This window comes from Artemia franciscana, unplaced genomic scaffold, assembly GCF_032884065.1.
Source record: "Artemia franciscana unplaced genomic scaffold, ASM3288406v1 PGA_scaffold_166, whole genome shotgun sequence".
Lineage (NCBI taxonomy): Eukaryota > Metazoa > Arthropoda > Branchiopoda > Anostraca > Artemiidae > Artemia > Artemia franciscana.
This window is the reverse complement of record NW_027062637.1, coordinates 20,032-41,477: the sequence shown is the minus strand read 5'-3', so window position 1 is coordinate 41,477 and position 21,446 is coordinate 20,032. Positions and strand designations below refer to the sequence as shown.

At 36.0% G+C, this 21,446-nt stretch overlaps 1 protein-coding gene across 7 annotated transcripts in view; it reads left to right on the top strand.

Annotated features, from left to right (window-relative positions):
- Positions 1 to 21,446, top strand: part of LOC136041346 (transcription factor IIIA-like) — a 50,402-nt gene that overhangs the window by 13,761 nt on the left and 15,195 nt on the right. For 6 of the 7 annotated variants that reach the window (XM_065725985.1, XM_065725979.1, XM_065725980.1 and 3 more), the window contains exon 2: positions 10,442 to 10,547. In XM_065725985.1, coding sequence (XP_065582057.1) covers positions 10,449 to 10,547 — 99 coding nt within the window. In that variant the 5' untranslated portion in view covers positions 10,442 to 10,448. Of the gene's footprint in view, positions 1 to 10,430; positions 10,548 to 21,446 lie in introns of all 7 variants that reach the window. The other variant, XM_065725978.1, reaches the window with a different exon arrangement.

Genomic DNA, 21,446 nt, shown 5'->3' with positions numbered 1-21,446 from the left:
ACTACCCAACTAAAATAGTTGTGTATAACATCCCTCCAGAAATACCTATTCAGGAGCTAAAGGAAGAGCTCTCTGACAGAACTGGTAACCTAATCCTAGTTGCAGATGTCCCTCTACTGGGCAAACCAGATGTTAATGGCCAAAAGTCAAGCAAGTCTTTCTTATTCACACTCAGAGAAAAAAACATGTCCTTGGCCAGGTATTCGTCTACCTGGCCAACAAATGAAATCTCACAAGCCCTACAAACCAAAACCTATCCAGTGCCAAAAATGTTCAAAACTAGGACACACAACAAACAAATACAGTGAAATCTTACAAGCCTGCAGTAAATGTAAAAGCTCACATCCCAAAGGAATGGCAAATTGTAAAAACGATCAGCCTAAATGTATAAACTGCAAAGACCCTCGTGATTATTCCAATAAAATACTACACTCTACATATAAAAAACGAGCACTAACACTCCAAATAGCAACAGAAAAAGCTATACCTTACCCATTTGCAGCTATGGAAGCAAATGCAGCCCAATCATGCCAAACTAAACCCTTTATGAAACTACCCAATACTTTCACTTGCAGAATACCCAACCTACCGAAATTAACAAGCACCCCCCCCCCCATAAGACTCTTTTCTCAAAACACCCCAGCTCATGTTCTTATCCGAGAGGATTGCCAGAGCTGAGCCAACTAGCCTCCACATTCAGTAGTAGGAGGTTAGCCTGGCAACCCCTCCCAAGCAGAAATGAATCAGAAGCATTACCAGGAATTAATCCCCTATTAAATGTCAATCTGGATGAAAATCAAAACAAGCTAACACCTAATATATGCCTCTTTATACTAAACTCTAATACAGTTTAGTCTATGAACCTACAACTGCAACAGAACGTAAAAATCACAAATAAATTGGCAAACATGTACCTACCCAATCACATGCTTATCAAAGCAAAAGAGCATCTTGCTTTACTCCTAGCAAAGCTAAACACACAGTCATATGAAAACTAAAGCAACAAAGCAGCACATCTCAATACTTCAGTGGAATGTAAGATCACTTTCAGAAAATAAGTTAAATGAACTAATATTTTTTATGAATAAACATCCATTGATATTGCTTGCCTTCAGGAAACCCATTTGACCAAAAACCAACAAACAAAGTCTCCAGGATATGCTATCCAGAGAAAGGATAGGTCTTAAGAGAGAAAAGGAGGTAGTGTAGCTTTAATAATAAATAACAACATCAAATTTTGTGGCATTATCTTTCCAGAATTTTTAAATGGTGTTGATGCATTTGGATTCAATGTTTGGCTGAATAATGCCAAAACTTCCATAATAAGCTTTTATAACCCTAATGGCCAAACTACAGATGCCATGGATTTCTTCAGTTATAAAACTAATTCTAATAGAATATATTTATTCACTACAATAGCCGGAGCTAGCATTAGCATGTCATGACAAAAATAATTTATACCTTCAAAAACACTCACAGGAAAATTTTAACAAACATTATATTAATCAAACATTAAATATTAGTCGCGTCAATATTATTAAAATGACGGGTAAAATATGGAACAAATGATTTGCAATATCTCTCAGTACTATAGGCTGAGCAAGTCAGTAACTGTGGACAATTCTTTTTTATTTGTTGCAGTCTAGTAACTGGTCCTTCAGTTGGGGGGCTCACAAAGTTGGGTAGTAGATGACAATGAGTTGGGGAATTTAAACACTTTAGTCCAAATCTATATGTTAAGCCATGTCAACGACTATCAAGTGCGTCCAAATTGAGTTGTTTCAGTGCATCTTCTTAAGTTGAGTAGTTTTGTCCAAGTATAATTTTTACAGCTCTTTTTTGTATCGTCTCAAGTCTATCTGTTTGATCTTTTGTCAATCCCGGATGCCAAGCAGGACATGCATACTCAAGAGAAGGTCTGACATAGCTGCAGTATAAAGACTTTAAAACCTCAGTTGGTGTACCAAATCTTTTTAGGTTGGAAAATGAATGTAAAAGCGAGGCGCCTTTTTTAGTCAGATAGTTAACGTGCGAATTCCATCTTAAATCATCGTCCAAAAGAATCCCAAGTATTTTAACAGTTTTCTTTGTTGGCAGTATGGAATTATGAGAAGAGTGGTTGTTACCCTTTAGGAAGGAAAATGTCATATAAGAGCTCTTAGTTTCACTGACCGTCAGTTTTACCTTTCCTAATTCAGCTTTTAGATCATGATAGATTTTGATCAAGTCAGACTGTTCAGTAGTCGGAGGGCTTAGTTGCAGTGATAAAACAGTTAAATCATCACCAAATTGAAAACGCTCACGTATTGTTTTTAAAATACGGTTAAAAACAATAAGAAAAGAAAGCGGGCCTAATTTAGTCCCTTGTGGTGAACCACAAAAAATATTTACAAATTCAAATGGCTCATGATCAGGAAGTTAAACACACTGAGATCTTTCAAAAAGAAAACTAGCGAGCATTCGTACAACAAATGGACGGGCACCCATAGCCTTTGCTTCTTCCACAACTACATTATAATCAAGACTACCAAAAGCATTAACTATGTCTGCAAATAATGCATCAACACAGGCCCCATTATTTTCTAAGTACTTAAGAATAGTATCCAACAATGCAACCAAATAATGAACAGTACTATGCCCGGATCTAAATCCAAATTGTTGGGGATCAATATTATCATTTATGTCCTCAAATAAACAATCAAAAATAAAACTTTCAAATACTTTTGAGAGAGCTGGAGTTTTCGAAATCGGCCTCGTCTCGGTTATATCTTTAGGTGTCTTGCATTTGGGGATTGGCGTTACATACGCCTTTTTAAAAATACATGAGAAAATACCATCAATAAAACACTGGTTAAAAATTGCCGTTAAAGGAGTAGATAAAAGATCAGCACACTCAATAATCAATTTAATTGGTATCTCACTAGGATAACTAGATTTACGAGAATCAAGTGCCTTTAACTTTTTAGCAACTGAACAAATCTCTAGTATTGGGATATTTGAAACTGAATCATTCGGTGTAATTTTCTTAGTTGCGGATGAATTTTACAAATAGATGCAAAAAAGTCATTAATTTCACTAGGTAATAGGGGTATACCATTGATATCTCTCTCTTCAACTCTGGTTACTTTTTTCCCGATAATGTTCTGAACTGAGACATGGAACTTCCTTGGGTTGGATTTATATATTTTGCTTATTATTTTTGACCCATACTGCTTACGTGAACATCTTATTTTATATACAATTAAATTTCTTACTTTTTTGAAATCTTTTACGGGTCCAGTTAAATGCAATTCGTTTCTCACTTTTATCAGATTCCGAATCTCTTGAGTCATCCATGGTTTATCATTAGATTTCACATATATTTTTTTTTTGGGAAAATTTCACAGTATTTTTCGAATAGTTCCTTACAGAATAAACTTGCCATTTTGTCACCATCAGACAATGAGAGAATATCACGCCAGTCACGATCTGTGAGCCATTTCTTGTAGAGATTTACTAGTTCAGGTGTGAAAGGCCTGTACACCACACTGTTTATTTGTCTATTTGGGATAAAATGATTGGGTTTCCAAGGAACACACAGGTGATCACTCAAACCTAATTGGCGTAATGGAGCTGGAGTATTATAATATTCAGGACAGTTGCTAAAAATTGCCTCAAACCTTGCTGTTTCGGACTATTATTTTTCGATCTCAGTTTTTTAAGAGTAAAGGTTTTTGGGGAATCTTTTTGTGTACAAATTACGCACACAAAGGTCTTCTTCAAGTCATTAGAGTATTTAGTTTTTCCACAATTAAAATGAGACCATTTATTACATTTGATACACTGCACGCCGCCTGTTTTGCTTGTAATTCTTTTTAAACAGATACCACACTGCTCCAGATCCATAATAAATATCGCTAGTGAGTACACCGAGTTCAAATTGCAAAAATGTCAATAGTAAATAAATCAAAACAATCGGATATTAAAGGACTCTAGGGAAATTACTCAGGTTAATTCTTAATCAAAGTTCCCAAGGGAATTTTCACTCAAGAAGAAAAATGATCCGCTTATTCAAAATATAATCCCTTGGTTACTGAATTGAATATTAGCTGTAGGTCTGGTAGAGACTATAATCTTTACTTATAGGTTATGCTAAAAAAAAAACAGTTATTTATGGATATTTTAATGCGCACAGCCTTCTGTGGGGGGACAAGTCAGCAAATAAACTGGCAAGTTTATTGAAAGTTTGATATCAAATAATACTGAATTTGCATTTGCTACCCCTCCGAATCTAAATACATATTTTGACCACCAAAAGTGGTAAATTTTCCGCAATTGACCTACAAATTGTGTCAATAAATATTTTGAGTAATATTTATATAAATAGAATTGACAACCTTTGCAAAGACCGTTTTGCCATAGTTTCCTCATTAAATGAACCAGCTAAGATTCACAACCTCAAATATATTAACACTAAAGCAAATCGCTTCAAAAATAAGCTTATTGATGAAATTTTAAGTCTCGCCCAGGAATCATATGTTTCACTGGTAACAGCTGACACACATGCTGAAGTTTTGACATCCATACTAACAAATAGAGCTAATCATTCTATCCCATAGACAGCACCCAGGAAAACAACCTCAAACACACTCCTAAAGCACGGTGGGCAAAAGAGTGCCAAATTAACTGGAGAACAAAAAGGTAGCTTGGAGAACAGGTATAATTGGTAACCATCAGGCAGATGAAATTGCAAAAAACATGCTTTGAATATTGACCAAGCAAGTGGGAGACCAATCCCCATTAGAGACATATACTGCTGGAGATTATCAGAGGTATTGTTAAATAAGAATAATACAACTTTATTGCCCTTCCCCAATAAGTACCTTTCTAAAATTTATCATAGAATTTAGTCTGGCTTGAATGGGCCAAATTTCCAGTCGTTTTCATATCAGTTCCCTAATTCAAGTGGCTGAGTTCCCTCTTCCCCTCTTTACAGGTATTGTAATTTAAAAACTGAAACAATCAACCATTGCCTATTTAAATGTAATATGCTGTCGTCTGCATAGTATATCCTGCAATATAAACTGTTAAGGTGCTTCAAACACCACAAAATCACACTATCAGCTAAGTGTCTATCTGACTATACTTGCACACAGAGCTCAGAAATCAGTGTTTATTTTGTTATATTTCAACTGTGTTCATCTCACAGAGATGAGAATTCTCAAATGGAAAAAGGGAATTTTGTAACTTTGATGGTTTCTTAAACGTGTTTCCTGTCATTCATAGCACTCAGTCATCAGCATATGGTATATCTGTATGAGGGAGGATCCTTTCACAGAGGAAAGGTGTGAATAACAGGCAACCGAGGACTATACCCTCTAGAAGGTGTATGGCTATTGCTCTGGGAGAAGAGCTGTATTAATCTGAACAATGAAAGATCTCTTTTCAATATAGGATTTGATTATTGAAAGCACTGTTGGAGGTAGTCCAATGTTTTTAAGCTTGGCAATTAGTAGTTGATGGTCCATATTATCATAGGCACTCTTGAAATCCAAAAATAGCAGCAATTAGAATATGATTCTTGGAACTGTTTTCCTCTATAGATTTTTTTTTTTTTTTTTTTTTTTTTTTTTTTTTTTTTTTTTTTTTTTTTTTTTTTTTTTTTTTTTTTTTTTTTTTTTAAGAAACCAAACGTTTGTGGATGAATGGCGTTTGCTGAAGCCAGTTTGATTCTGAGGCATCATATTTTACCCTCTACAGGCCATAGAAGTTAATAATAGATGATATTCTTTATGAACTTTCCTTGCATTAGAGTTATTACAGTTGAAGAAGTAGGAAGTTTTTTTGTCTAGAATAGGCAGAAGAGATATCATTTCCAGATCTTGGGGCTTACTAATGTGTACCATGCAAGACTAAAACAAGTTAAAAGTTTCTGTTTGAAAATTAGTTTGATGTTTTTAATCTATGTCAAATGTATATCACATGTTTTCCTTTTACTGTAATGTCTTGTACTTTTGAGCTAATTCATTTCAGAAGGTAAGAAAATACACTCTGATTCCTGATAAGGTTGATAAATAGTTTTCGTGCTTGTTATGGTAGGCATATTATGGGTGTTGGTTATTAAATTTGAGGGGAACTGTTGCAAACAGATTTTCCTTACATTATCATAAGAGGAGTTATTAAGATAAGATAGCACTTTTATTTGAAAAAAAAATCTCTATAAAAACTCATCTGATCTGAATTCATAATTTAATGTAAAAAAAATTACAAAATACACAATCAAACACAAATCAGGAAAACAGATATGATTAAATTTGCCAGTACATTAGAATTACTAATGTAATTGAACAAATCAGATGCTTCAGCTGGATGGCCAATTGGGTTATAAAAACTGATTATATATATTTGTGTTTTATTGAGCCAAATTTTGGCTTAAATTGTATCAAGATGATTACGAAAACAAGGTAAACCAATACCACTGAACTCGATGTTATTTTTATGAAGATTTTTTTCTATGGTATCACTTGATGGAAATCTTGTTTGTAATCTAGCTGGGCATGGTAGCAGAGGTAGCTCTCACATCTCTAGATATGAGGATGAGGTTCTTTGGCCAGTTTTTATGACTCTGATTTTGAGACTGCAAGATGAATTTCTATGAATATGACGCTTTGTGAGGGAAACTTGGTACTCAGGGAAGGGTGAATTGGGTGTTCTTTGTGTGACAGGTTTAGCAGGGTCTGTTTATTTACTTGTTGGGTGGGTATGGGTTGAGTGCGCTGCCATTGCTTCCAATGCAAAAAATGGGTATGGGGGTTCTTATTGTAATGCTACTTGAAGAGACAGGGCTCCTTTTCATATGTTCAGCATTTCATTTTGTTATTCAGTGCATGTGGGTTTCAAGTCTCTTCATGTTGTTTGAACATGCATGCAGTTGAAACTATCCATTGTTATAACCCATTTAGCCGGTAAAACTGACATTTAAAAAGTGTTATATAATTATATGCAAGCTATTGGTGGAGAGGGATATCAGATCTTTGTTGGGGGAGGAATCACCTAAATACTCAAAATGTATTTTTAGACATGAGACATGCTTCAAACAAACATGGAGAGGGGGAGGTAGTCATTGGTCTCCTTTTATTTAGAAGAATATATTAAAACTAAAAATGTCATGTAGATCTTGATATGATGATAGCTTCCCTCTTTTTACAAAAATGTTGGTTTTTCTAGAGGTTCTGTTCATTTTTTGAAATCAAAGCATTATGATTCAAATTTGAATCAAGGTGTAAAGAGCAAGAAAATGCAAGTAAATGCCCTTAAACCAAACTCAAGAACACATATCCTCCTGAAATAGTAAACTGTAACCAAGACATATATATATTATATATTATATATATATATATATATATATATATATATATATATATATATATATATATATATATATATATATATATATATATATATATATATATATATATATATATATATATATATATATATATATATACTATATATATATATATATATATATATCCTATATATATATATATATATATATATATATATATATCTATATATATAAAAATAAGTTGTCTGTCTGTGGATGGATCAGGTGACGTCACCTGAAAAAACTGGATCAGGTGACGTCAAAACTGAAAAAACTAAAAAAAGGCAAAAACTACAAAAAAAACTAAAAACTAATAAAAAAAATAAAAAAGCTAAAAAACTAAAAAAACTAAAAAAAGGCAAAAACTACAAAAAAAAACTAAAAACTAATAAAAAAGCTAAAAAACTAAAAAAAAACTAAAAAAAGGCAAAAACTACAAAAAAAACTAAAAACTAATAAAAAAAAAAAAGCTAAAAAACTAAAAAAACTAAAAAAACTAAAAAAAGGTAAAAAACTAAAAAAACTAAAAAAAAACTAAAAAAAAAGGAAAAAACTGAAAAATAAGCTAAAATAAAGGTAAAAACCAATAAAAAACTAAAAAAAAAACTGAAAAAACTAAAAAAAGGCAAAAACTACAAAAAAAAACTAAAAACTAATAAAAAAAAGTAAAAAAGCTAAAAAACTAAAAAAAATAAAAAAACTAAAAAAAGGTAAAAAACTAAAAAAAATAAAAAATAAAAAAAAAACTAAAAAAAAGGAAAAAACTGAAAAATAAGCTAAAATAAAGGTAAAAACCAATAAAAAACTAAAAAGAAAAAAAGGAAAAAACTAAAAAAAATTTTCATCTAAAAAACTAAAAAAAACTAAAAAAGGTAAAAACTAAAAGAACTAAAAAAGAAAAAAATAAATGACGAAACTCAAAGAGAAAGCGACCAGGACAAAAGGAATGTTCGATTAGCAATCAACAAAGCACCGGGACACAGGGAGTATAAATGACGACCAGGACATAAGTAAAAAAAAAAAATAACAAAACTAAAAAGAAGGTAAAAACTACAAAAAAACTAAAAAGAAAAAAAAACTAAAAACTAATAAAAAAACTAAAAAATCTAAAAATCTAAATAAACTAAAAAAGAAAAAAAAAGGAAAAAAATAAAGGAGAAAAACAAAACTAAAAAACGAATGTATATACAGACCGGTACACCGGGATACAAATGACGACCGGGACACAGGGAATATAAATGACGACCGGGACACAGGGACATAACTACAACGGGGACACCGGGGGAAACAGGGGGATATAAATGACGACCGGGACAAAAAAACTAAAAAGAAAAAAAAAACTAAAAACTAATAAAAAAACTAAAAAATCTAAAAATCTAAATAAGCTAAAAAAGAAAAAAAAAGGAAAAAAATAAAGGAGAAAAACAAAACTAAAAAACGAATGTATATACAGACCGGGACACCGGGATACAAATGACGACCGGGACACAGGGAATATAAATGACAACCGGGACACAGGGACACAACTACAACGGGGACACCGGGGGAAACAGGGGGATGTAAATGACGACCGGGACAGGGAATGGTCGATTAGCAATCACCATCAACAAAGCTCAAGGGCAATCATTAGAATCATGAGGTATAGATCTGAATACAGATTGTTTTCCCATGGACCATTATATGTTGCATGTTCAAGAGTCGGTAAACCTGACAATCTATTTATATGCAAAGACAATGGGACAGCAAAAAATGTTGTATATTCGCAATATATATATATATATATATATATATATATATATATATATATATATATATATATATATATATATATATATATTCACAGGTGGGACATAGGGACACAACTACAATGGCGCGTAACTATTATGGCGCGTAACGACTTACGCGCGCGGGGGGGCTTGGGGGGGGGCGCGAAGCGCCCCCACCAACTAGGTGTTGGGGTGGCGCGAAGCGCCACCCCAACAGCTAGTATATATATATATATATATATATATATATATATATATATATATATATATATATATATATATATATATATATATATATATATATATATATATATATATATATATATATATATATGTTGCTGCTCGATATGTTATTTGGTCGATTCCTTGAAGAGCTAAAACTTGCTAAAGACCTCTGAAATAATTGCCTTGATTAAAGTATAACTTTCTCTTCATTGGGCTCAAGAGAGAAGAGTTGAAAGAACATTTAGCTCAAGAGAGCATATTAACTCATAGTAGTTAAGGATTATGCATAGCTTGGTGATGGCTATGTTAAGTTTGCTTGTTTGTTTCACAAGGGGAATATGTGCTCCAGAGGGGAATTCTATAGTTGCGTATTTTGTGCTCCAATAAACAAGTATTTGAGTGGGATCTAGTAAATATCAATCCTCTAGAGTATATTTACTGATAATCAGATGGAACAGATGGCATAGAGTGATGTTGAATTACTATGACTCCTCATGGTCTTTACTGCTGCTCTTTTAAGGCTGTCACTGCTAGTATCGAACTCATTACAGCATCAACGGAAAGTTTCTTCAAATAAGTTTCGTTGTGCATTTGGAAACTCGTGTATTCCCATATGGTCTTAAGCAGTCTTCTAAATATAGAATACTAACTAATAGCTTTGCTTTGAAAGATGATTTTTGTGGTCAATTAATCTCTTTGAGTCTCATTGGGAGAAGTTAAGAATCATAATTGATCACTTCTTAGACTAGCTATAACAAAACTAAATGCGAATTTTCTTCATTACAGGGATTTAAATCAACAAGAGGCTGAAACACAAGCTTCCAAAATCATGCCCCCCCTCCTCTTTATGTGATTTGAAGTTTTGGCAATATTAGAAAATAGAGTAAAAAGAATATGACAATTTTTGAGGGTATATTCAAAAAACTAGAATGGGTCATGGTTGTTGAATGGAACTTTTAAGGAACAAATGTAAAAAAAAACATGCTTTAAGTTAAATGTAAATTCTGTAATTTATTGCTGGCAAATCATAAACATGGGCTATTGGCTGCTGCACTTAAAATTAACCACTTTAGGCCTTTTTCAGAGAATTAATGAACAGAAGCAAATATCAGTGTAACATAAATGGCTGTCAAGCTTCATTCACAAGACCATGGAGACTGGAGGCCCATATAAGAGTCCATCAAGGGGCAGTGAGTATATTTTAGTCTTTAGGTGTGGTTTAAAAATATCATGTTTGCTGGCAGTTGTGCAAATTCAAAAAATTGTAGGCATTCTCTACAAGACAGCATTTTAAGGAATCTTTTAAAACCTTTGCAGCTTGATAGTCTTAAATTACCCAAGTAAATACAACATAAGAGGATGAGATATGGTTAGTAGCACCTTTGGTACTTTTTTGTCTTAGAAGTAAACACATTTTATTGGTACTTTCTGCAAAATTTATTGGAAATTTTTAACAATAGCAACTATAATTTTCCATCCAACTGGTAAGTTTGGATTTGCAATGGACCACAACAACAGATCCATATTTGCAAGCTATGCTTGGGTAATATCCGTGCTTTGTCAGTAGGAAAACTTCTACTTGAGCTAATTCCAAAGCTTTGTTTGAACCAGGTTTTATAAATTGAATCTGGAGAAAGCAGACTTTTAAGCCAAAGGTCTAGCGTGCTGTTAGTCCAAAGGGCAATAAAGTTGATGCTGTTCCTATATAAGACATGTGTTTTATTTTGCTTTTTTTGTCAAGCAGAACTTGAAACAATGTTTTATAAACAAATTTTTTTACAAAAAAAAACATTTTTTTCCAACATAATCAGGATCAAAGACAGCCTGTAAAATATTATCTACGATTTCAAGGAGTTTCCCTTGCAGAAGCTAATACATACTATCTCTAGTTGCAGCTAACTCACTAGAATTTAGAAATTCCAAGCAGTGCTTCCACTTTTTTTTCTGAAAATCTGTAACGACTCCGAAAAAGTCGGGAGATTATCGGGAGGTTTTTTTTAAGTCGGGGAAAAAATCAGGAGGTTTTAAACAGCTGTTTTGTCTCACATACCAGTTGTATTGGTGGTAAAAATGTCAGTAATAGAGAGACAGAACAAAGTAGAATCGAAAATATGTTTTAGAGTCTTAAGTCCGGTCTTCACCTCCCGGAACTTCCGGAATCTGGGCTTCCAGATTATTCTTTGACATCTTCTTCTTCTTGCATCTCGAATATGAATCGGTCCGAAAGTATATCAAAATCATCCGGAAAAGAGGGGCTTTTGAACTTCCAGATTTCCGGAATTTGGAAGTATCGCAGAAGAAATTCAAAAAAATCTCGGAAAATCTGGGAACCCAGATTCCGGAAGGTGAAGACTTATTATTACTCCAAAATCAGCTATCAACAAGGAACAATGTTTCTTTCATACAAAACTTATGCAAACTAAATGGTTTTATTGAAAGTCATCTAAAACTACTTGTTCACATAATTAGAACTAGAATTACGATTACGAGTAACAGAACTCGGGCAGAATTTTCACTGTATCACACTGCAGCTAAAACTACTTGATCACATAACTTGAACTAGAATTATGAATACGAATCACAGTCAGAATTTTCACTAGATAACACTGCAGCTAATCCTGATCGTCAACGGTATTGTTTGCTCTTTCTGGGGCCAGACGAGCTCGCGCTAAAGAAGCCAATTTCAAGATAGTGGCACTAGCTTCAGTAGTGGTTGCGGAAGCAACTACGCCTTTCAGTAAGTGCCTCATGCTCCCATCTACGACCAGAGACTGAGGTGTCACCTTAAGCCTACTCATGCCAAGTTTAGTCTGAAGCGTTGAACTAATCGTAACTGTCGACAGGCAGTTACGTTTGTCTGTTTTGGCGTCCTTCAAAGCACTTAACAGTCTCTCCGCTATTACGTTCGAAAACGGTAGAGCGTACAGGTACTCAACGACAAGCCTCAGGTTACCAAACTTTGGTTTGCCGTTAGAGTATTTCTGGGCAAATATAAGCTTCCAGTAGTCAGTTACTGAGAGCGAACTGGTATCTTCGCCATTTGACTGTCTTACAGAGCTCTGCTCTCTCCACTCTCTGTCTATCAGACTTTTGGACCAGGAGGGTAAGCTATATTTCGCCAAAAATGGTGCCAGGCTAGGAGGATTCAGATCCTGAGCCTGAACAGGGTCAAGTAGTTCTGAGAAGGCGAAAATGTCCGAGTCGAACGAGAAGCGGTTTTTAATCTGGACCACCACTTCCTTGTAAAATTCTCTCGCGGTAGAATAAACCTTGTCATCTTCGTCGGATTGGCATTTCGTCCATCACTAGACGCAAGAAGGCCAGTCATTGCTGCTTCGGCATCTAAGCCGAGGTAGACCTTTCGCAGATCTACATAACTGGCTTCGTCTTCAACATCAATTTTCATGATGTCGGTACAGCTCCTTACTGCGCGAGCATTCATAAAGTTTTTCAACAGAGTTTCCACCAATTGAATGACTTCGATTTTCAGTCGGTAGAAAATAGGCGCCTGGGACTGGAAAAGGGTATTGAAGTCGTTCAAAAGTCCCAACGCGTAGTCCAGGAACATCATGACGATCCTCATAAATGGATTTTTTAGGGCACTCAGAACTAACTCACTGCCGTGAGTCGGATCTTCAAAATGGGCACTGGTAAAATACAAGGTTAGGGCATTCCGCTGCTCTAGAATTCGGTGGACACAGTTTTGTAGCGAAAGCCATCTTGTTTGACCTGGTGCCAATATCTTGTGGACCGCAGTCTCTGAAAACGATTGAAATTCTTTCAGGACAGCGGTACGCTTGGCGCTCATATTGAAATGATTGTACACATGACGACACAGGTCTTCTAGAGTCTTCGTCAGTTTCATGCAGGTGTATGAGGCGAACAGATGAATGGAATGACAACTGCACTTCACTATTAATACCCAAAGGTAGCTTCTTTGGATCAGAGTCGCCACTGAGTTGTTACAACCCATCATGGCGTTCGTGGTATCACTACAGAACCCGACCCAATTCCGTAAAGGCACTTCACTTACTCTTAAAAACTCCAAAGTTTCCTCCAGTTTGGTGAAAATGGAAACTGCTGATCCGTTTGAGCACTCCACAAAATCAATGACATCGATATCCGTTTCCATTTCGTTGTTACAAAAGGAAACACATACAGCGAGCTGTTTAACGGTTCCCACATCCGTCGTTTCGTCGATGACCAAAGAAAAAGGTCTCACCTTCATTTCTTCGACAACTTTTTGCTTGTAGTAAGGACCGAGTCCCTGACGAACAACATTCACAACTTTTTGTTTCCCGAGACGCACTTTATCAAGGACCGATTTTGGTGGCATCGCTTTCAGCAGGGGAATCAACTGGTCCGAAAGGGAAAATGGCAGGTTGTTGCTGACCAGGAATGAAGCAATTTTAGCTTCAGTCTCAAGCACAGACGGAAACTCGTCATGAACCATGTACACTGAAATAGCAGGAGGCATAGCTTTTGGGGTCACTGTGTTTTTAACATGCACAGAAGTACGGGCATGGGCAGTGAGATCTGTTTTACCCTTTTTGTAGGAAAGCTCAGCGTTGCACCACAAACAGATAGCAACTTCAGATCCGTGCTTCTTCGAAAGCCAGCCTTTAAATGTATCTTCCATCTCCCAGGATTTCACATACTTTTGCTCGTAACGTTTTCCACTGTTCTTTTTCTTTCGGGGCTTGGGGCTTGGTTCCACAATTATCAATTCCTCATCTGAGCCACTACTGCTAGGAACAATTTCGATTTTCTTTTCAATTTTCCTTCGTTTTATATCCTGAGCTTCATTGGAGTCAGAATAATCTGCGTCCGACATTTCTCATGAGCCTGGAAAGTGTTGTTTGTTACTGGACATACTGCAACATGTATTTGTTTAGGCTCATGTGCACTTATAATATAAGTTTGTTTTCTCGGAAGACCAGTCATTGGTCAAATATTAAATAGTACAGATATTCAAGGAGTCTGGCGAAGACCGGATCTACAAGACGCAATTGTCTGGATCAAATATAAAATTTATGGGATCTCATCGAAACCTTTGGTCTTGTTATGTTATATTTTGAGAGAACCCTGCAAGTCAGGAGTGTTGATAGTGAGATTTATAGTCAGAGCGCATTGCAGTGGACACGTGCTGTACTTTTGTCATGTATATAAGACTTATATACATGACAAAAGTACAGCACGTGTCCACTGCAATGCGCTCTGACTATAAATCTCACTATCAACACTCCTGACTTGCAGGGTTCTCTCAAAATATAACATAACAAGACCAAAGGTTTCGATGAGATCCCATAAATTTTATATTTGATCCAGACAATTGCGTCTTGTAGATCCGGTCTTCGCCAGACTCCTTGAATATCTGTACTATTTAATATTTGACCAATGACTGGTCATTGGTCAAAATCTCACTATCAACACTCCTGACTTGCAGGGTTCTCTCAAAATATAACATAACAAGACCAAAGGTTTCGATGAGATCCCATAAATTTTATATTTGATCCAGACAATTGCGTCTTGTAGATCCAGTCTTCGCCAGACTCCTTGAATATCTGTACTATTTAATATTTGACCAATGACTGGTCTTCCGAGAAAACAAAGTTCAGGTTTGGATTCAGCATATGGTTTTTACCCTATCTTTGATCAAAGCTTCCTGCCTTGCTTCTACCAAATATCCGTTTTCGGCCGGATTCCCGGTGAACTACTTGTCCAGCAAAAACTAAACCTCAAAATAAATTAGGTACATCCCCCTAATCTTATATCGAAACTCTAACCAACTTCAGATAAACTTTAAACTTAAAAAAAAAAATCAGGTTTTGGCCGATTCCGGGCGAACTATTTGCCCGGCGAGCCGTATTTGCTCTCCTTACCACTATATCGAACCTCTTATTAACTTTAAATTTTACTTTTTAAAATTTTCCGGTTTAGGCCTAGTTCCGGGCGAACTGTATGTCCGGGTAGAAAATAATTGTCATATATGGATTCAGTATATTTTCTTACCCCTAAACTGAACATTTAATCAACTATAAATAAAACTTTTAATTTTTTTTCCGGCTTTGGCCGGATTCCGGGCAAACTAAATCGTCCGAGTAGTTGACGATTGTCATGTACGAATTCAGCATGTCTTCTTACCCCTTTAATCGACCCTTTAATCAACTTCAAATCAAACTTTTACTTTTAACAAATTTTCCGGTTTTGGCCGGATTCCGTACGAACTAATTGTCCGGCGAGAAAATAAGTTTCAGATATGGATTCAGCATGTCCTATATGGACTATCTCATTGGCTTTTTAAAACATTTGTTTCGTTCCTTATTTTGAAACCCCTCCCCCACCCCTAGATATGGGGCTACAGGGCTCATCTACAAACTTGGCCTGTACTTTGACCCAATTGATCCTCATACTAAATTTGAAGAAAATATCTCTACCCCATCGAGAGTTATCGTGCTAACAGACGGACGGACGGACAACTTTTGCGATGTCATAGATATCCCTCCACTTACGTGTTGGGATCCCAAAAACCATAACAGTTCGCTTTGGGGCTCAAATTGAAAAAAAAAATTATTGGTTCTCTCCGTGCGTTAAAATCCATTTTCTTGAATAAGTAAGGAACTAATATTTTCCTGTTTACTAAGGTGATTTTGTTTTATCTTCCTTTTGTTTATATTTTTTTAAGGAGAGAGCTGTTAGTTAAAACGACTAATATTTTGGAAAGTTTGAACATTGGAAGTTTAAGGTGGTTTGAATCATTAATATTCTTCAGGAGTATAGGCCTATAGTTTTCAGAGGTATTACTTATGAGCGCAAATGGGCGGTAGGCCACATACCCTAGACAAAATTCACGCCACAAAAGGTAAGCCATCACTTTAACACAACTGATGAAAACAAGAGTCATTATAACACTTGTTCTCACAATGTTTCTAATTTTAACAGCTGTCTAGCCTTGGAACTTGGAGAGTAGGCTACCTACAGACAATGATTTATTTAATTTTGGCCCACTTGTTAATTCCAGCAGAGTTATACAAAACAATCTAAAAGGAATGATATGAAACACAACAAGAGCTAGTAGCTCGTATGGCACTTGCAAGGCTGGTTCAGAAAATGAAATACAGAATTTGCTTTTCGTTCTGATCATTTGAAACCAAAACCCTTGAGATAAAAATGACCATGAACTTGGAAATCACGAGAATGTATCGTTTTGTAAAAAGTATTTTATTTTTGGATTTGGCTGTAATGATGCGTACTTTTCTGTAAATGATTTATCCAGAGCATCTGTTTTTTTATTTCCACAAAGTTACATCCCGATCTCTCCAGTCTAAGCCGGTCACGTATCCTCCCCCCCCCAAATAGTTGTCGGATCCGGTCCGGACATGAAAAAGATCACCAGAGACATGTCCTCTTTTCAATTATTAAATTTCACTCGAATCTGATCACCCGTTCCAAATTTACGCATGACTCAATATTGCGGATTCCCCCTTCCTCCACTCCCCCTACGACTATCGGACCGAGTAAATTTGTATTTACAAGTCAGTTTGATCGGGTCCCTGATACGCTGATCCCACCATTCTAACCGTTTTTCGAGATTTCCGGTCTCCCCAAAACAGAACAAATAACACACTTTGAAAAGCAAAATAATACACTTTTAATAGACTTTGAACACTGTGACATAAAATTTAGACATATCGGCACTTTGAAAACAGATTTGTCCCTTTGAAAACAGATTTGGTATGGCTGGCTTTGGCCTACATCTTAAAATCCATCCTCCTATCCTCCTATATTGTGAAGCAGAGCAAAATAACACTAGACAGTAGCGCCAAGACCTGGAAAAAGTGAGACACACTCGAACAGCAGCCACACTAGCACCACTAGCGATAGTGAACGTCCTTACTGAAACTCAATCGGTCTTGCACCAGCGCTGGCTCCAATAACTTCATATTTTGAACAAAGCAAAAAAAAAGATACGACCTCCCCAGTTTCCTCGACGTGTGCAGACCGCATATTACCTTTACTAGAAATTTCTAAACCCGCATGTTTGTCTCGCTTTAAATGTCGCAAGCGTAGTGTGCGGCGCTATGAGTATGGCCCGTTTGCAAAGCAAGGAAAGCATAGTTCTTGACCCTACTCCCTAGTGTTATTTTGCTCTGTTGTGACTTGTGAAGCCGATTTCGCCGACACTCGAAATCGTTATTTTGATATAGGCTAGTAGTCTGGCGAATACCGGATATCTATAAGACCCGTGAGAATAGTGTATTCGAATTTGTACTATAGAATCCTTGAACTGGCAACAGGTTAAGAATTGGTTTCAAGTTAAAACATGTTATTTTGGTAAAGAAACAGATCATAGAAGCAGAAAAGCCGCCTACCCCTTAGGACAGGTCAGTAGCCTACTTCTTGGGTTGCCCACGTGCAAGGATGTATAATTGTCCAGTTCCAGGAAACTTGGTACTTACCCTAAAAAAAATCCTGTCACCGACTAGGTCATTAATTAGGGTCCGCAGTTGACTTCCTCGAATCAAACGCGGCTGTCGGCTTTGAAATCCCCCTTTTACGGGCAACAAAGACATATTTTGCATTCTGCCAGACAATCAAGAAAGATCAGAAACTTCAAGTTGGACAGAGATCAATTCAACAGAAATCGGGAGATTATCGGGAGGAAATTTCAGTCGGGAGATTTTCCAAAAAGTCGGGAGATCTCCCGATAAATCGGGAGGAGTGGAAGCACTGATTCCAATGACGAGTCATTTTTGTAGGTGCCGCTGTTGTCCATGCCATATCATTCCACCCAAAAACTAAAATTTCATCGTTCTATTGCCACCGTACTTAACCTGGATGCAATAATACGATAGCATGCTTAATTGCAGTATCTTTAGATATATTAATTCGTCACGCTCGCCGAATAAAATCCTCTGTCAAATGATTTTTGAATCTTTCCCAAAGAGCTTATGGATCAGCAGGATTTCCGAAAGCAAGAATCTGTGCAAATAATATTCACATTACAGAAGGCTCTTGGGCCTCTCACATCCAGGGCAGACAGAAGCAGCTCTGGTTCGTGTCATATTCAGTATACAATTCTACTCGTAGTACAACTAATTAATAAGTCCAAAACCAATTTCCTACCAAACGAGGGCGTTAATTCGTAATAACAAGGGAATTTATATTCAAATAATCCAAGTTCCTATTCTGAAACTATTTTCAATAAATGTTCGTTGGGAAATCAAGTAACTAAATAATCCAAGTTCAAATTTTTTCAAGTTCAAGGTTGATTATGAGAAGTCCATAGGGAATCATAATTGAGTCTTAGTGTATAATGGGATTATGTTCAGATTATATCCAATAGAGGTGTTTACAGTATGAACTCTCAATCAAGAATATGAGCTTGAAACCTCTACAGCAGTGTTCTTTGATTTTGTGATTTTGTGTATTTTATTTGCGGTGTATTTCATTTTCTTTTTTTTGTGTTACTCCACAAGTGCCATAGCTTGTTATGATGTGGGTTATAAATAAATTATTATTATTATTATTAATATTTTGGATATTCTTTTGGGCATCGAACCGATAATCGAGTTCAAAGCCATGAACCAAGCACGCTTGTTTGTTTGCGGTACAAAGAATGTTATTCATAGTTTTGAGATCTTCAAACATGTTGCATTTTTCACATGATAGAGAAGTACTTGCAAATAGATGCACTTAGGATGATCTAGAAAATCTACGTTATGAATTTGACCGGTGACACTCAGTCAAGGGATTCGTGGTTCCCATACACTCGGTTTTCGATTCTATTTAAAGTGATTCCATTAGCACGGTCTTGTAAAAATTCTTCTTTGTTCATTTCGTCTAATTTGGGATCATAACGACGCCGATACTTTGGTTTTTCATCGTCCGCTAGAGATGTAACTGAACTGTATTGGATTAGAAAACCGAAGCGGCACTGCAATTTTCAATTTTTATTGACCATACGACTCGCATTTAGATTCAATTCCCACGCAGATTATCCATCATACCCTTTGAAACTAATTCTCCTAGTAAAACATCGTTGGTGTTTGGAAATTCAGCCAAAAGAAGATCATCAATTTCGACTGGATTACAGATTTAATCACGAATACTCGTGGTCAGTAGCAAATGCATATGTGGTGGTCCACGTCTTTGAAATTCAATTGTATACACATGTGCTGCAACTTTTCCAAATATCTGCCTTTTATCAATATCATCGATCATTTTCTCAAATTTTAGTTTCGCAACTCGAGCAACGAGATCATGATTATCTTGGGTGGACTTTTCTATGATAAACTTATTATCATCAGATTTAATGCTTGCTGTTTTTTTTATATATATCGGGCCTATCAGGATTGCAAATCATAATTATAAAGAAATATGGTGGTAGAAGGTGACAAACAATAGCCAAGGCATCTTCACAATGTTCAGCAAAGTAGCGTGTTGATTCGATGAATGATGACGGGAGCATTACCTTTTTGTCAAGCCGCTGGACCCCGGTACTATATACACATTGACATGCTTGTACGCAAGCATAGAAATATTCTGATAATTATTGTGTTGCGACAGCAAAACTTTGGTTTTGTCGTTTGTTTTTTTTTGTTCCTTGCACCACGATTTCAGCTTATTCCTAGAAAGTGGTAAGGACCTAACTTCTGCGGTTTTTAAGGAAAGTGTGGACCTTAGGCCGGATTAATGAATATGACTTTGCATTTTGGAAAGCTTTGTAGAACTCTTGTCTGGGGCCAAAAATCTATTGTTTCTACCCATTTCTGTTTGTGATTTCAACTGAGTTTATAATTGGGTTTTTCGCACTTGGGATTGCGGTAGAGAAATGGTATCAGTTGTGCCTCTTAAACTTTAAAAGTTCTCTCATTGCCAAAGAAATTAGAGTTTATCCTTTGCTCCTTCCTAAGTGATGACGTTAGAAACTTGGCCTGTGGCAAAAAAGTCATATTTTGAACTAAGACAGATAGATTTTTTTTTTCGACGACAGTCGATAGCTCTTGATGAGCTGATCAAACTATATGCCATCCGTTTTTTGGTAGAAAAATTCCTTCATGAGATATATCAGTTTGAAAGTTTAAAGGGGTTGACAACTTCTGTAGAAGTTATACACTGAAACCAAAAATAAGCCGACACAGAAATGGTATCAGATATACTCTTAAACTTTGAAAATTCTCTTATTGCCAAAGAAATTAGAGTTTATCCTTTGCTCCTTTCTAAGTGATGACATTAGAAACTTGGCCTACGGCAAAAAAGTCAACTTTTGAACTAAGACAGATAGATTTTTTTTCGACGGCAATCGATAGCTCTTGATGAGCTCATCGGAGTATATGCCATTCATTTTTTGGTAGAAAAATTCCTTCATGAGCTATACCAGTTTGAAAGTTTAAAGGGGTTGACAACTTCAGTAGTAAGGTACACACTGAAACCAAAAATAGGTCGATACCAACAGTGAGACATATAGAGGAGTTTTAAGTAACAGTCAGCTGTTAGCTCATAATCATTTTCGGTAATGAGGGGCTCGCAACTTCTGCTACTTGGTGCACCTATTATTTGTTTTGGTGTATTTTATGGTAAGACCAATTTGGTTCCAGTGGTAAGAAATGTAGGGGACTTGTAAGTAATAATCGGCTGTTAGGCTACAATCATCTTCATCGATGAGGGTTTGCAACTTTTGCTAGTTGTAATGAGGGGTTTGCAACTTTTGCGAGCATGTGTACCTAGTATTTATTTTAAGATCCTTACAGATTAAAAACTTCAGCGTATAATCGAAGCGAGGAAACAAAACCAAAGTGTTGCTCTCGCAACACTTTAGTCGGCGAAGCCGAACATAGGTTGCCGCTGCACCTCACGTTGCCCATGCAACGTAGATCTAGTATTTTGTCTCGAAAAGCAAATACATTAAATGAGCTACTTTTAAGCATTGCTGTGCAGAAGGGATTTTTGATTTAAGAGTCCTGGTTGAGGGATCGGTATCCCTCCTAACCCCTTGCTCTTTAAGCTAAAGTTTGTATTGTCAAAGACAAATACAATGAAGCTAGAGGCTTGTTATTTTTTGTAATGCCAGGTTTTAAGTCAAATTG